Source organism: Rutidosis leptorrhynchoides, chromosome 2, assembly GCF_046630445.1.
Source record: "Rutidosis leptorrhynchoides isolate AG116_Rl617_1_P2 chromosome 2, CSIRO_AGI_Rlap_v1, whole genome shotgun sequence".
NCBI classification, from domain to species: Eukaryota; Viridiplantae; Streptophyta; class Magnoliopsida; order Asterales; family Asteraceae; genus Rutidosis; species Rutidosis leptorrhynchoides.
In genome coordinates, this window is record NC_092334.1 from 657,084,526 (window position 1) to 657,100,037 (window position 15,512).

The window sequence follows — 15,512 nt, forward strand, 5'->3', positions numbered from 1 at the left end:
GATTCGTGCAAATCCGATAGACCTTCAAATCCAAATACACCTCCAGGACAATTAAAATGTATTTACGTATAACTAATTAAATCTCAGTGTCCAGCTATAAATATCAATTTTAGCTAGCAGGAGGTACAACTATAAAAAAAGTGTTATGTCGTAAAAGCTTACAAGCAGTATAAATATAAACCGGTTTGTCTGTAACTCACTAAATACGATGGTCGATGGACATGTAGCGAAATGCTTCAAATAATGTTGAAATACAAGTCCCTTCGCGATTATATGTGTTCATAATAATACCGCGAGGGAACATGTATATCATGAACAATTGAACATGAACTCCGACAACATGGTATCTCATGAAATGGAGGTCAATTATGTTTCGTCCGTCAATGATAAACTGGATTAGACGGAAAATCTAACTGATCTTGTTATCACAACAAACTAGAGTGAGGAGGACAACAAGCTGTGAAGCTCACGTAAAAGATTGTGTAACCAACAAGTTTCTAGAACCGCACTAGCGACACCAAGATAGTCGGCATAAATGATGTGTGATGCCGCTTTGATGGCCATGACAAAAGGATATTGTTGAGAATGACACAATACTTGGATATAGATCGACGAGTAGTCGAGAAACTTGCTCACTCGGCGTCCAAATAAGCCTCGAGAGATGTAGTAAATGATGCAAAAGCTGATCAAGTCCCATATCCAAAGTCCGTTGACTTCAGCGAATGGTCCTCTTAATAGCCGACCGGTGAGGTCGTGATGATCATACATAAATAAACATATTTTTTGAACTGCATAAGAGATACAATAGTGTTAAAGTGAGGTACATAAGTGCTCCTTCAAAGCTGCAATAGTGCAATGTAAAGTAGTATCGTCGAACCGAAGCTTCAAATCGGTGTAAACTCGTCCGGTGACCTGCTCCAATTCGTCTCACCCCCATCACCCTGCAAACTCGTCCGGTGATCCAACCATCACGCCGGAACCTATTTTCTCCGATGGCGCCGCGTTAGGGCGCGGTGGGGGCGTGATGCACCCAAAAAAAAGTCCGATCGCGCTGGGTTAAATATGGTCTAAAGTGTCCATGTAGCATACTAATTATGTGAGAATATTCTAGCTGAGGTCCTAATAACAAATGAGACGGTCAAATATCGTAAGTCCAAACAACTCAAAAGTCTCATCTTCAAAGCTGATTTTGAGAAGGCACTCGATAGTCTTAAGGAGTGTAGGGGTTACCCACGCGTTGCTGCGGACAGAATGATTATTGTTGTACAAAATTATATATTTCTGGTACAAATATTTTAGCCGTATGCTTAAAGAAAACAAAACAAAAAAAGTCACTTAAACATACCAAAACCGCATAATTTAATTATCTATTATCCCGCTAATCAAACCCACATAATTTTTGTTACGAAAATTTGTTTGCAATGATAGATTTCAGTATATGAATTAAAAATTTATTCTAATAGTTTACAATTAAAATATGCATATCAACGATTGTCACAAGGATATATGTTTCCCATTAGACTATTTTACCCGCAATGAACCTAAAATAAAAACAATCTAATTAAATTGTTAGTATATATAATTTGATATATATTACTTGAAAAATTAAAAAATATAAAAAGAATACTTTAATCATATTAGATATATCAAATTAATTGTTATAGATAGTTAGCATATAACCTATAATTAAAAAATGCTATTGAGTTAAAATATGTATTAACCAAATTCATAAATGAAAATAAAAAATTTAAAAAATATTGAAAATATGAAAGAAAATTAAGAGACTCATACTACTTAGAAATCTATATATATATCTAAATTTTGACTCCCATCTCCAATAATTAGATCATTAACTTCATTAATTTAATTTTTTTTACCCATCTTAACACTTAACCACATGATAAATCACTTTTATTTAAAAAAAAATATATTATTGTTTGCCATTAATATAATAATAATTAATAATATATATATATATATATATATATATATATATATATATATATATATATATATATATATATATATATATATATATATATATATATATATGTGTGTGTGTTCATTAACCCAACTTAATTACTATTATTTTTTATCCAATATAATCTCTTAACCACATGGTAAAAATTAATAATCTTATCTTTATTATTATTATTTTATTATTTTATTATACACTTAAAAATTGAGTCCTAGACTCATAAATATAATTTAACTCATTTATTAAATTATAGTAAAACGGTAAAAATTTTAAGGTAAAAAATAAAACTTTTAACCAAACATTTAATAATATTAAAATAGTAAATAGTAACTAATAGTTAAAAAGTTAACTAATTTAATATCTAAGGTAAATAAATTTTAAGCCTATTGAAGTTATATCTTAAATAATAGTAATAGTTATAAACTTTTCATTTTTCTTTAATTAAATACCTCATCTTACAATTCCTTTCATTTTCCATGAGATGTTACAGTTTTTTTTCTCCTATAAATACTCATTCTCATCTTCACATTACTCACATATTCAAATGTAATCCATCATCATCATCATTTTTGTAGGTTGTTTTGCTCTTTTTATGTTGATTTCATCAATGACATAACATCGAACGTATATTGCGATATCACTATATAAAGATGTTATTGAGGTTCATATAATTTTTTTCTTCAATTTTTGTAATTGTTTATCAATAATGATAGTAATTTAGAGTTCATTTATATATGTATATTTTTTATACAAGTTATTTTATAATTATATATGTAGTTTACTTTCTTAGATTTCATTCTAATGTTATTAGCATTTGTTTTGTATTTGTATATTAGTTAAGTAATTACTCTGTAATATGTAACAATCGTTTAATTTGTGTGTATGTATAAACAATATAAATATTAATATTATGATAATAAGAACAAAATTATTATTATTATTGATTTTTTATTCTAAAAAGAAATAATTTAGAATTGTGATTAAAATTTGGTATAGTTCAAGAAGACTTGCAAGAGAATATAAGGTTTATGTTTTATTCTTTTATTTTTGAGATTTAATGTAATAAAGGGAAATTATTTATAATATTATTTTTTTATTATAAAAAGAAATAATTTAGAATTGTGATTAAAATTTGGTATAGTTCAAGAAGACTTGCAAAAGAATATAAGGTTTATTTATTATTCTTTTATTTTTTAGATTTAATGTAATAAAGGGAAATTATTTATAATAAATAAAGATAAAAAGTATTAAATTAGTTAAAATTGTTCGTGGTTGATTTTTATTTTTATATGATTATATATTGTATTATATGTATTATATGTCCAATAATAAAGTGTACCTATAAATAACACTTGAATCTAAATTGTAATGCGCAAATGAATATCTACACGACAATTGCTATATATTAAACTAAGTAAAATAATTCAAAACAATTGATATTATCAAAAACGTAATAAAAATTGTATGTTCATTATAATTAAATGTATGTAAACTTTGATAAATTTAATTGATGTTTATTGTGCTAATAAATTTTTGTTCATTTGAATTTTAATACATTAGTCATACATTTTACCAATGTGGTGGTAACTATTTTTCTAGAAGAAACGATTTTTTTTGTTTACTTTGGTGTTTATTGTTTATTTTGTGACATATCGGTTTTAAGTTGTTTGATAAAAGATATAACCTTAATACATTTTATTATCGAAAGCTATGAGTTTGTATAGAACAACATCATGGTTTACACAAGATTTTATGTGATTATTTACATTTGTTAATTGATTTTACATGAATTTGCAATGACGTACTCATCAAATATCTCAGCCAACTCGATGATGGAATCATTCAAAAAATTATTATCAAAATCTTGAAATTTGGGGACAACCCGTGCAACGTACGGGCATTGTCTACTAGTATATATAGTACTACAAATATTAGAGTATTAAATGGTGGTTATGTTACACCCTACATCCAATGTCGTTCTACAATGTTAAACTTCAAAATTAAGGAGCTATTTTAGTATAACAAGTTTTCCGATCAGTCGCGCACTGGGCCACGAACCCTTTACTTTTTATATATGACATAACAATTTTATATTTATATTAAGTACTTAAAAGTTTGTAACCCCGAAAAAATCAAAGACAAAATATGTTTCAAATCAATAATTAAAATCAACATTACTTGAATATTCTTGGTATTTAATAGTATAGTGTGGGAGGAAAAAATTGTAAAGAAAAAGAGAAAAGAAAGAAGTAAAATAATATATATATATATATATATATATATATATATATATATATATATATATATATATATATATATATATATATATATATAAAAGTGGCTAGAAAAAAATAAAAGAATTGATATAAATATTGTAAAAAAAGTTAAATTAAAAAAATAAAAATAAAAGGGTGAGAGGACTGAATTTTAAATAAGAAATATTAAGGGATGCATTATAAAAATATTTATAAAAAAAAGGGGGTTAAAGGAGTAAAATGTAAAAAAGCAAGAAAAAGAATGAGGGAGGGAATTATGTGAGACTCGAAGCTATGACACTTTAATCAACAGAAATCGAATTTAAGCGTTGCTCCATGCTTAGATTTGTTTTATAATTACCATATTTGATATTTAAGGGTTAAGAAAATCGATTTCAGAATTAAACTACAACTGAATTTTATTGTTCATTCATTTTTTCAAGTGAATATATATACAAATTAAACTCCAATTGAATTTTATTGTTCATTATTTTTCAAATGAATATATATAGAATATGTAAACTGGAACTTGCTAGTTGAAGTTATGAGAAACATGGAATTTGATACTCGTTGGAGGAAATAGATATTATTGTATCTCAAATTAAAATTAGCCTCAGTTTTAATATTGGTGAATGGATCCCCTACTCCTAAATTCCATTTCGGAAAAACATATTCCCCAAAGTAAGCCACTCTCACCTTTCATATTCATCATCGTTGTAGAAGGTCTAAATATTCTTACAAAATAAACCATTGAAAAAGGAAGATTCAAGAGAGTTGAGGTGGTTTAAATAGAGTATTAATTTTGCATCTCCAATATGCGGATGATATTATTCTTTAGAGAGTGGAGTATACTTAGTGTCGTTAAATGATAAAACTCTTGAAGTATTTCGAGTTATCTTCTAGTTTGAAAGTGAATTTTAGAAAATGCCACATGTTTGGTATCGGAACAGATAATAGTGAAGCCATCAACATTTCAAGTCGTATGGGTTGTGATGTAGGTTCTTTCCCCTTTGTCGATCTAGCTCTTCATGTGGGATCTAACATGAATAAAAGTGATGCTTGGAATCCGATGGTAGAAACATTCAAAAAAAGGGGTTAGTAGATTGAGGGCAAAAACTATTTAACTTGGAGGCCGCCTAACGCTAGTGAAATCCGTCCTAAACTGTCTTCCTTTGTATTATATTCTTTCTTATGTCCCTCGCAATGTGTGATTAATAAGTTAAAATGCTTTATTAGGAGTGACGTTCTTTTTGGGAGTCGGGTTCCGAGCACAAAAATGCTTGGGTTTAATGGAAGAAAACTTTCCTTTTCTATTCATATGGTGGGTTGAATCTTGGTTCACTCAAGTGTAAAAACCTTGCTCAAATCAGAAAGTGGTGGTGTATATTTAAAACTGAACCCACGTCACTTTGGTGTTTACTCATTAAAATTTTTTTTTAACAGCAGTACGGATCACTCAGGAGTGACTTAACCACCTCACGTGTTCATCTTTCACAACTGCATAACTCGCCCTCAACTGGCGCCCAAGAGGAAACCCGGCCCATCCGAGGGCATGAGCGGTAAAACCCCCTCCCCCACTGCCCCGCAACGCGATGTGCGAAAGGCACTATTGGGTGGAATTCAAGGGTAATGGGGCAACCTTGTGTGCAATGTTGCACCCCAAGTATCTGTTAACATTCACGCCTCAAAGAGTATTTTGTCTAATATTCTTATTCCAGGTGAGACTATTGATGCCAAAGGCGTACAATTCAGAAATTGTGACGGAGCAGATACAAGGTTTTGGAAAGAACCATGGTTAAGTGAATATTTGATGAAGTCCAAATTCATGAGGATGTCGCTATTGGACATGGATATCGAAGATTCAGTTCGTGACAAAGGGAGGTGGATTGAGAATGGCTGCCTTCACTCAACTCGGCTGCCCAATTTGTGACGAAGACATGGAAACTGTAGAGCATTCCATACCATTCTATAAGGTGGTGCCGGATATTTGGTGTAGAGTATATAAGTGGTCGGGTATTGATGTTGTCCAGAACTTAAGCATTAACGAAGTTTTTTGTTGTTCAGCATGAATATTTGGAATCCGTATTATCAAAAGAGATATCACTTTTGATAATTCGAATTGAAGCATGATATAGAATCGGAAGAGTTAGCGCACTGATCCTTATTACTATTGTACACATTTCTCTTCTAAAAAGTCTATATTCATATATTCAAGTTTTGATACCGTCAATATTGTACGAGTATTATTTTTGATGTAATTTGTATTATTATTGTATGCATTTCACTAAAATTCTTTTGATCTGTATCTACTTACTCATTTTAATATTATATTTTTTGAGGGAAAAAAGAAGTAGTTGAGTAGAAATGAAGTAATTGGTGGATAATGAAGTGGTATTGAATGTTAGGAGGCAGGTCGAAGATTGAACCTACCATAAAATCACGATTGAGCTTAAATTTAATACTCCCCTGTTTGGTGAGATGCTCTGCTATCCACTCTTTTGGTCCTTTCATCATCTGACCAGCACTTGCTCACAAAAAACCCAATTTTACTGACTGCTTCAAAATTAATCATTTCTACTTTTTATCATACCACCAGTTTCCACAATTTTAAGCTACCCAACAAACAATTGACAATCATCATTCATCATACAAATCATTCAAAGAATAACAACATTGGGTGCCGTTTACTTTTTTTCTGAATTAAGCTATGTTTCCATATGCCTCTTATTCTAAAGGAGTATCTGATTCTATGTCTCCTGAAACCAGATCCATTTTCAGATTAAGTGGGCATAGTAAGTGACAAAAAAACAGTAATCTTACTTAATTCATTACTGAATTAAGAAGTGTACAAAAACAAAATATTCAGTGAAAAGTAAACGATAAACAGGCCCTTAACATTACTATATATTATGATGGAACATGGAACATGGAAATGGAATAAAGCACTCTGTTTTGTTATTACCAAAACAACATTGTAGTAGTAAGACAACATAAAGTTGTTTCAAGTAAATAAAAACATATTTCATAAAAAAACTTATGTCATGTCCTGTCAAACAAACCAAAAAATAAAATAAACATACACTAGCTTAACCATTATATATGGTGGTGGTAGATCAAGATGATGATCATGACCAACAACATCAACATCAAATACAGTCATGTAATACAAAAATTTACCTCGCAAATTCACGACTTTCCATTTCAATAGTATCTACATGAACAAACACACGGGTCTAGGTTCACTTTGCTTTTGCAGAAAAGAATCGGCTGAACCCACGAGTGTTCTTCTCGGGCGTAGGGTTAGATGACGATGATGAAGACGATCCTGATTTAGTGGGTCGATGTTTTGAGGTTTTTGAACTCACGGGTGATCTATCTGGACTGAATACGGGGTTGTCTAATTGAATAGGGGATTCGTTTCCAAGCTGCTGGTTCATGGCGCTACTAGTTGTTAATTCTTCTTCTTCATCATCATCATCATCATCGTCTTCTTTTTCTACTTCTTCAGCCAAGGTTTGACTCTTTTGAGTCAATGGAGACCCCATGAAGTCAGATTGCGGACGCATGCCCTGCAACTGCTTTCCTAGAAGAAAAATCGTTTCTTGACACTCTGCTAGTTTCTCTGCAGCAGCTGCCAGTTCTTTCTCCTGACAAGGCGAAAGATAATATTTATTAAAGTTTTTTGATAATATTTATGACTATAATTAATGCTACAATATATTAAATGCTATTTGTTCCATTAACTAGTGATGTTGATCAGAAACTGAATTAAGTGCTTAACTACAAGCAAAAAGTCCTGCAAAGTCTCGGTTGCGAGAAAATTATGCAAATTACGTGAATCAATCCAACAACTTATCAAACAAGATATATATGCAGAAACGTAGTTTGAAATTTCAAAGGTGCCAGGAAAGGATATAGGATTTTGCTAACAACGGCCCAGAGTTGTCGTTAACATGTTTTATATTATAGTAGAATTTTATAACCACCAGTTAAAAACTAACTGATAACCGCTATGTAAAATGTTAACGACAGCCCAAATCCTATATTAAATTATTATATTAGAGAATTTATATTTATATTTTTAAATTATTTATATTATATTATTATATTATATATTATTATACGAGAACACAATAACATATTTCGCAGGGAGTGAACGATGATGATAACTATATTTGGCTTGAAACTCGCTGATAGTATAAACTGCGTGCAAAATTAGAAATATAAAGAGGATATGTTTATCTTTTTTAGCCCATTGGGAAACATTAAATTACGCGGAGATACAAAACGCAACTCTAAAGTCAGCAGTACTAGATAGCTCATTCATATGGTATCTAATTCCCGAATGAGAACCATGTAACATATTGTGATGTACATGCCCTAGAAAAGCAAATATATTTTGCATAATGAATCACGCAAACTTCAGTATGAACATGGTAATTCAAGGCATCATTATGATAAAAAATGAATGTGCATAACGAAACATAGAGACGCACCTGGTTACTTTTTGGATCACTATCAGCAACAGGGGAGGTTTCAATCCTGACGTAATTAGCCAAACGATAAATCAGATTCGTATCTCAACTGAATAAACAAACAACAATTTCCACATAAATAAGTAAATTTGTTTACCTTTGCAATTGCTCTTGAAGATCCTTACATTTTGCCTCAGTATCCTTATGACTTTTTCTCTCTTCCTCAAGTTCATTATCCAACATAACTATCTTTGACTCCAGTTGGTTGACCCGCGACTGCAAGTCACCAGCACGGGCTTCGAGTGAGTTATACGATTCAGCCATGCACTTAAGCTGAGTCTCAGACAAACCATTCAACTTTTGTGCAGCTGTTAACTGAGATTTAACTTCAGATAACTGATGTGCAGTTTCAGTTAACTGTAACTTAGTAGCTTCAAGATTCTCATTACATCTAGAAAGTTCCATAGCCATATTCTCTTTTTCCAATTTAATCTGTTCAAACTCCTCAAACGAACACTTCCATGATGTCACGTTTGAATCAGACATCGGGACCGAGTTTCCATCATCGGAAGTTGCATCCGAAAATTGGGTCAAACCGTTTGAATAGTTGACTTTATTTTCAGGTAAAGCAACTTTGTCTATGCAATCTGGACTGCTCGCTTCAGCTTCGTTATTTTCGTACCCCTCGAAACTGAACTTGAGTTCACTAGCTTTAGCAAGTACACCAGAAACACTAACAACAAAATCGTTCAGATTTATTTTGTTACATTCTGCGTCTTTAAACGACACAGAAAACTCCTCAACCTTCTGGAATATTCCGTTCTCGTCGACCGAAGTTCCCAAAACAGACTTCGATTCCTTTCCTAAAAGTAACACAAAGTCGTATATCCTGGAAATAGCAGCAGACGATTCTTGATTATGGTCATGTAATTCTTGTATGACTCGGCTAATTTCTTCATAAAGTTTTTCCGAATCTGTATCTTTAGGTAATGAATTCAGTAAAGTAGATATTTTCGATTTAAAACTCTCATCTTCATTCGGTTTCTCCAAACGATCAGACTCGGACTTTTCGGTGACGACTCTTGACTCGTTTGACGAATAAGCCAATTTCTCCATCTCCAAGAAATCATCCATAAGCTCCAAACGATTTGTACTGTCGGATCTTTGATGACTCTCAATGTTCTTATCTTTTTTGTTATCGGTGATCACCACCGTAGCCCAAGATCCCGCAACGCTAACATCGTCATCATTACCTTCTTCAGAAAACGAGGCGACACTTGGCGGGTTACTTGCATTTTGACTAATAGCAGTTTTGACTTGAGAATTTGACTGCAGTTGACTTTCCAAGCTCTGAAGTTTGCTAACTGTTTTAGCACAAATGTTTCTAGAAGCTTGAAGCTCAGTATTACGTTTAGCCAACGCTTCTTTCAGCATTTTTGTTTCTTCTTCCATTGCCAATAGACGCTCGGTCAACAAATCGTTTTCTTTTTGGTATTTTTGTAGATTGTCAAGAGAAAAATCGGGTAAAGCCGAAAACTGTGGACTTTGTGGGCTTGGGGGCTTAACTGGAGACCGTTTGACCCGGGTTTCACCATAATCGCGGCCCAAATTGTCAACCTCAAGTTTCATTTGGGCCAGAGCCGCGGGCCCAGGCAACTTCTTTCTTACAAGCCCACGTAATCTTTGACACTCGCCTTCCAACTTAGCTATTTTCTTAACTCCTTCAGCATGTTGCTTGTTTGCCACCTCAGCAGATCGCACACTCATATTCTTCTCCTCGTTACGAATTTCTAACTCTTTAGCAACAATATGCAATTCATATTTCAGAGTATTTATTTCCCTTTCACATGATTCGATGTTACTTTTTAAGAGCTCGATCTCTGCTTCTGCTTGTGATTTTTCTTCGCTTATTTTAATTAACATGTTTGAACGATCTTGTAAAGATCTCGAAACGGCAGCGTTTTCGGCTGCAGATCGCATTAATTCGTGATCTAAATTCGCTATTCGTGCATCAAATTCTTGCTTCATTTTGTCAAACTGTTTAGTTTTTGCAAGAACAACATTTTGCACATTTTGTTCATGTTCTTCCTTTAAATTTCTTATTTGACGCATGCACTCCTTTAACGCACCGTCCAGATGTGACGCTCGATCTTCAGCTGTAAGTTTTAACAAAGTCATTGATTCCAAATGATTTCTCAATGTTGCGGCCTCTGCTTCCGCCTTTTCCCAACCTAAGAAAATATAATAACAAATTAACAAGTATATAATATTATTTATTATTATTTATTTCAAATAAAAGGAGTGAAAATCAACAAACCTGAAACAGCGTCCTCAGCAACTTTACTGTGCTGTTTGACCATATTCTCCTTTGTTGTTATCTCCGAATGCGCTTCCGAAAGTTGCTCGTTCAATTCCTTAACTTCGTCTTCTAAAGTTTTAATCTGATCTTCATATACCAATTGTTGATCTTCATATCTTTTCACTTGTTCATCGTATGATTTCACTTGTTCATCATACGATTTCACTTGATCTTCATATGATTTCACTTGATCTTCCAATCCAGTTAAATGTGAATATTGATCCACAGATATCTGAACATAATTAGGCTTTTTGTAGCCATCCTGTTTCACCTGAAAATAAACAGTCACAGAATAAAATAAAAAATAATATATTTTTTATTTAGAAAATATATAAAGGTGAGCCTATGAACCTTGTCACCCTGAGAACCAGCTGAAGCGGGAACCGTAACAGATTCTGTTATAACAACTCCTTTATCAGCACCTGACTTATCGGATGATTTCTTCTTCCAAGGCCAACTTCGGCGATCCATAATTTAGTACTGTAAATCAGTGAAAGAATAAAATAAAAAAAATAATAATAATCCAATAATTATCATATGTTTAAAGAACACAAAATCATATATTGAGTTAATTGCTTCTAATAATAATTAAACAAATAATTGCATGTAATTTATTATTTATCTAACAGATGTCCGTTTAATAATGTTAAATTAACCACCCAGAACCACATTACATCAGTCATCAGTCATAAAACTTATAATGGAACAAAATTTCCTCAACTTATAACTATGATAATTACAGACTTGCATATGCATTTAATAAGTCTCATAAAAGGCATTCACTTTCATAAATTAGATACATTTACTTTACCAAAAGTCATCTAGCTTTTTTTTTTACCTACAATCAATAGACACATAGATACATAGATACATAGATACATGATACAACAATTCAAGCAAAACCAAAACTGATCTGTAAGAACAAACAATCCAAGTTTAGCTAAAAACTATCTTATCATCAAATTAACAATTCATCACAAGACAATACACCAATTTGGAACTATCTCAATAACTGCATCAAGATTACTTCTATCCTTTTTAGAAAAAAAGTTTCACTCATGTAAATTTTACTCCAACTTTTGTAATAGTAACTAAAGAACACAGTCCCATACCATCAAATCAAATCAAATCAAATCAGTATAAAAAAATACATTTTGAATACACATTTTGAATGCAAACCTTGAATGGAAACAAAAAAGTTAAATTTACTTGTGATCCTGGGTACAATAACCAGGAAGATGGTATCTGAACCTTGACTGAAAATGGGGACCTTTCTGCTTATACAGGTCATTCAGAAACCTTTAGTACTATTACTAGGCTTAAAGTTTAATATTCTTTTTTTTTTATTAAATAAATTTTAAAAATTGGTAAGTATGGGATTGAGAAAAGAGAAAAACAGATTATGACCTAACACCAACAGCCCTAGATAACAATAGTTCAAAATTGACATTTAATTTTTCCTTTTTTAAAGTAAAATAAAAAGTGACAATTAAAAGTTGAGGGATAAACTAAAATTGAAGTAATCTCAATCAAATCCAATAAGAATAGCATGCATCACCAAATCTGGAGCAATTTATTTTCATAAATAAATAATTTTAAATATAAAGTTCAAAATAAAAAGAACCAATACATTTACACCGACATCAATTGGGAAAAATTCAAACCTAATCATCATCATTCATCATAATATACTAATTAATAATTTAATTAGAATAATAAAATACTCCAAATTACAGATTCCTCCAGTTCATAAATACATAAATCAATCAATCAGAACCTAATTTTTTTTTTTTAAATGTTAAAAAGGAATCAATTTCCGGCACTTTGATTTAGCAACATGACCTAACAATGTATTTTAATTTTAATTCATATCCAGTTAAACATCGGTGAAGTTAAATCAATTCATGAATTAATAAATCTAACCTTGATTAGATCAAGTACAGATATAGGATAACATAATAAAACACAGAGTCTCGATTAAAGTGTAATTTTTGAAATTAATTACTAAATTAAAAAGTACGGAGTAAATCAAAATTGTATATACCGATTATAATTATCAATCGACTTACCAGCAACAATGTAGTTCTCAAATAGATTATTTGAAATACTGAAATTAAATTATGTGTTGTTTTTCAGGTTCTGTAGCAATCAGAGATCCACAGTTATGTAGATTATTTTGAAATTGAGATTACCGACGACGGTTGTGAGGGTGGTTATGACGGTGGCCGCCGGAGTTGGTGGTGGTGGTGGAAATGGAAGGGTGAGTTAGGTGTCACTGAAAAACTCAGGGGGTTTGAGAAGCTGTTTAAAACACTACTTCACACTGTATCTATATATCTATATGTATGTATGTATATATTTGCAGTAACATGGAATTTTTCACTTTCATCCCTTACTTTAACTTTTTTTTATTGTAATTACAGTTGTAGTCCTTATAGTATCACTTAAGTACATTAAATCATCCAATTGTTCATCGTTAGGTTATAGCTTTATTATTCATTCTATTTAATGTTAATTAACTAGTTGTTGAACCCTCGTTTCGCGCCGGGAATTCGGTTTTTAATGTATTTTATTGCGTTTAGTTTGTAAAACTATTTCGTGGCTAAAGAATGATGTCGTTGAAGCGCAACTCGAGTCGAACTAAAAGGTATAACCCATGAAAGATTTAAATGTTATTTTAAATTAACAATATATGTCCATCTCCGAGTTTAGCTATGTAATTATCGACTTTTAAAAATTTAATGCAAAATCAACGTGTATGAAAAGTACCCCAATTTTTTAGCGTTTTTTAAAAAGCGTCCGTTTTGCGTATAGTTAGTGACATTGTGTTCCTAAAATTATTTCGAGTTTAACGATGGTGTCGGAAAAATTTAACTCGTTGCGAGCGAGAAGATATGACCCGTTGAGTCCAGCTAATCGTATTAGTTGGGGTAGTGCGGTTCTCGCACATCTTTATAGAAATTTGTGTAAAGCGGCCACAAACTATGAAGCCAAGGCCATTAATGGTTCGCTACTTTTAGTACAACTGTGGGTGTATGAACGAATTCCATCCCTCGCGCCAATTCTCAAAAATGATGTACGAAAGATTCCAGCGGACATGCCACCGAACGAGATTCCATTGATTCGAGCACCCTATGGTTCTAGGTAATAGATCATTGTAACTTTAAACCTATAGTTATTGTAACTATATTTAATTTTATATGTTATTCATATGTAGGTGGCATGGTAAACGGACGAACAAAAATACGCCAGCACATGTATTGTCTACGGTTCGCTCCCTACTTTCGGCGTTAACGCCAAGACAGGTAAAATTTATTTGGTGTGAAACTATAGAAGCTATGTTAAAGTCAAAACATTTATGAAGTATTATAATATGTTGATGCAGTTTATATGGCAACCCTATGATGATTTGTTATTCGCCCGACTACCCCAGCAGTGCGCAGCTGACAGACCCTTATGGTCATACCGTGGCGCTATTATATTTTGGGCTACTATTGATACACATCTACCGGATCGGGTCTGTAGGCAGTTTGGATGGGGTCAGCCAATTCCAGGTGTTGAACACTTGCTTCCCGCTCAGACGCATCATTATTTGCACAAAACAAACCTTTACATGAAAAGAAGTGCTGATATGAGGACTATTGCCCCCCACTTCACGTACATCGCACAATGGAATGACCGAGCCAACCGTTTATTTGTTGGTAGAGATGGTGGGGGTGTGAGTAGGGATTACTATGACTGGTACAAGGCTCGCACTGTTGTGCACATTACAGATCCAGGAATTGACGAGGGCACCAAAACATATCCTAATTGGGCAGAGACTACTAATGTCTATGTAAGATACAATTGTGTGATATTTTAATTATTTATAAACAAGAACCTCACGATCGATAATATTGGTTTACTTTTAACTATATACAGGAGGAAGGGCTTTGGAGGATGCAAGATATGGCATTTGCACAAATGCAACCAAACAGTCAACCTAACCCGCAAGCATTTTATGACATGCCACATCACCTACTTTCATACGCGCATCACCAACAGCCAGGTGCTCCATTTGAATACTATCAGTCACAAAACTTCGAGTTCCCGGCTTATGATTACGGTGATCAGGCGCATTATCATGATCCTCGCCAAACCTATCCTAACCCTCAAGATACATACAGTACCCCTCGAAACACATACACTACCCATCAAAACATCTACAATACCCATCAGAACGTCTTCAATAGCCCTCCAAACATATACAATACCCCGTTGAACACGCATATTTGATCATCCTCTCGGACCCCTCAAGAAACATATCATGGATCTTCCTCTCGGACCCCTAACCGAACATATGTAGGTGGCTCGTCCTCTCGAAGCCCTTTTGACGTGAGTGTTTCTGATTACCCACTTGAGGATGAGCCTGTCGAGGATTTAACCATGGTCGATGATGAAAACCG

At 32.7% G+C, this 15,512-nt stretch overlaps 1 protein-coding gene across 2 annotated transcripts; it reads right to left on the reverse strand.

Moving 5' to 3' along the window:
* Positions 1-7,254: 7,254 nt before the first annotated feature.
* On the reverse strand, positions 7,255-13,338 carry LOC139893827 (filament-like plant protein 6). Of its 2 annotated transcripts, none has more exons than XM_071877016.1 (6): positions 13,137-13,338; positions 11,419-11,547; positions 11,026-11,338; positions 8,866-10,939; positions 8,730-8,775; positions 7,255-7,880 (listed from the first exon to the last, which is right to left on the reverse strand). In XM_071877016.1, exons 2-6 carry the CDS (start codon positions 11,536-11,538, stop codon positions 7,473-7,475), a joined length of 2,961 nt encoding a protein of 986 aa, XP_071733117.1. In that variant the 5' UTR covers positions 11,539-11,547; positions 13,137-13,338; the 3' UTR covers positions 7,255-7,472. The 2 variants fall into 2 exon arrangements, with proteins under 2 accessions (XP_071733117.1, XP_071733118.1); XM_071877017.1 differs by having other exon boundaries at positions 13,112-13,338.
* Between the last annotated feature and the right edge of the window lie 2,174 nt (positions 13,339-15,512).

Coding starts and splice junctions, on each gene's coding strand:
- LOC139893827 (XM_071877016.1), bottom strand. CDS start 11,538: ATGGATCGCCGAAGTTGGCCTTGGAAGAAGAAATCATCCGATAAGTCA. Junction 11,339..11,418: donor CTGGTTCTCAGGGTGACAAG/GTTCATAGGCTC, acceptor GTTTATTTTCAG/GTGAAACAGGATGGCTACAA. Junction 7,881..8,729: donor GTGATCCAAAAAGTAACCAG/GTGCGTCTCTAT, acceptor TCGCCTTGTCAG/GAGAAAGAACTGGCAGCTGC.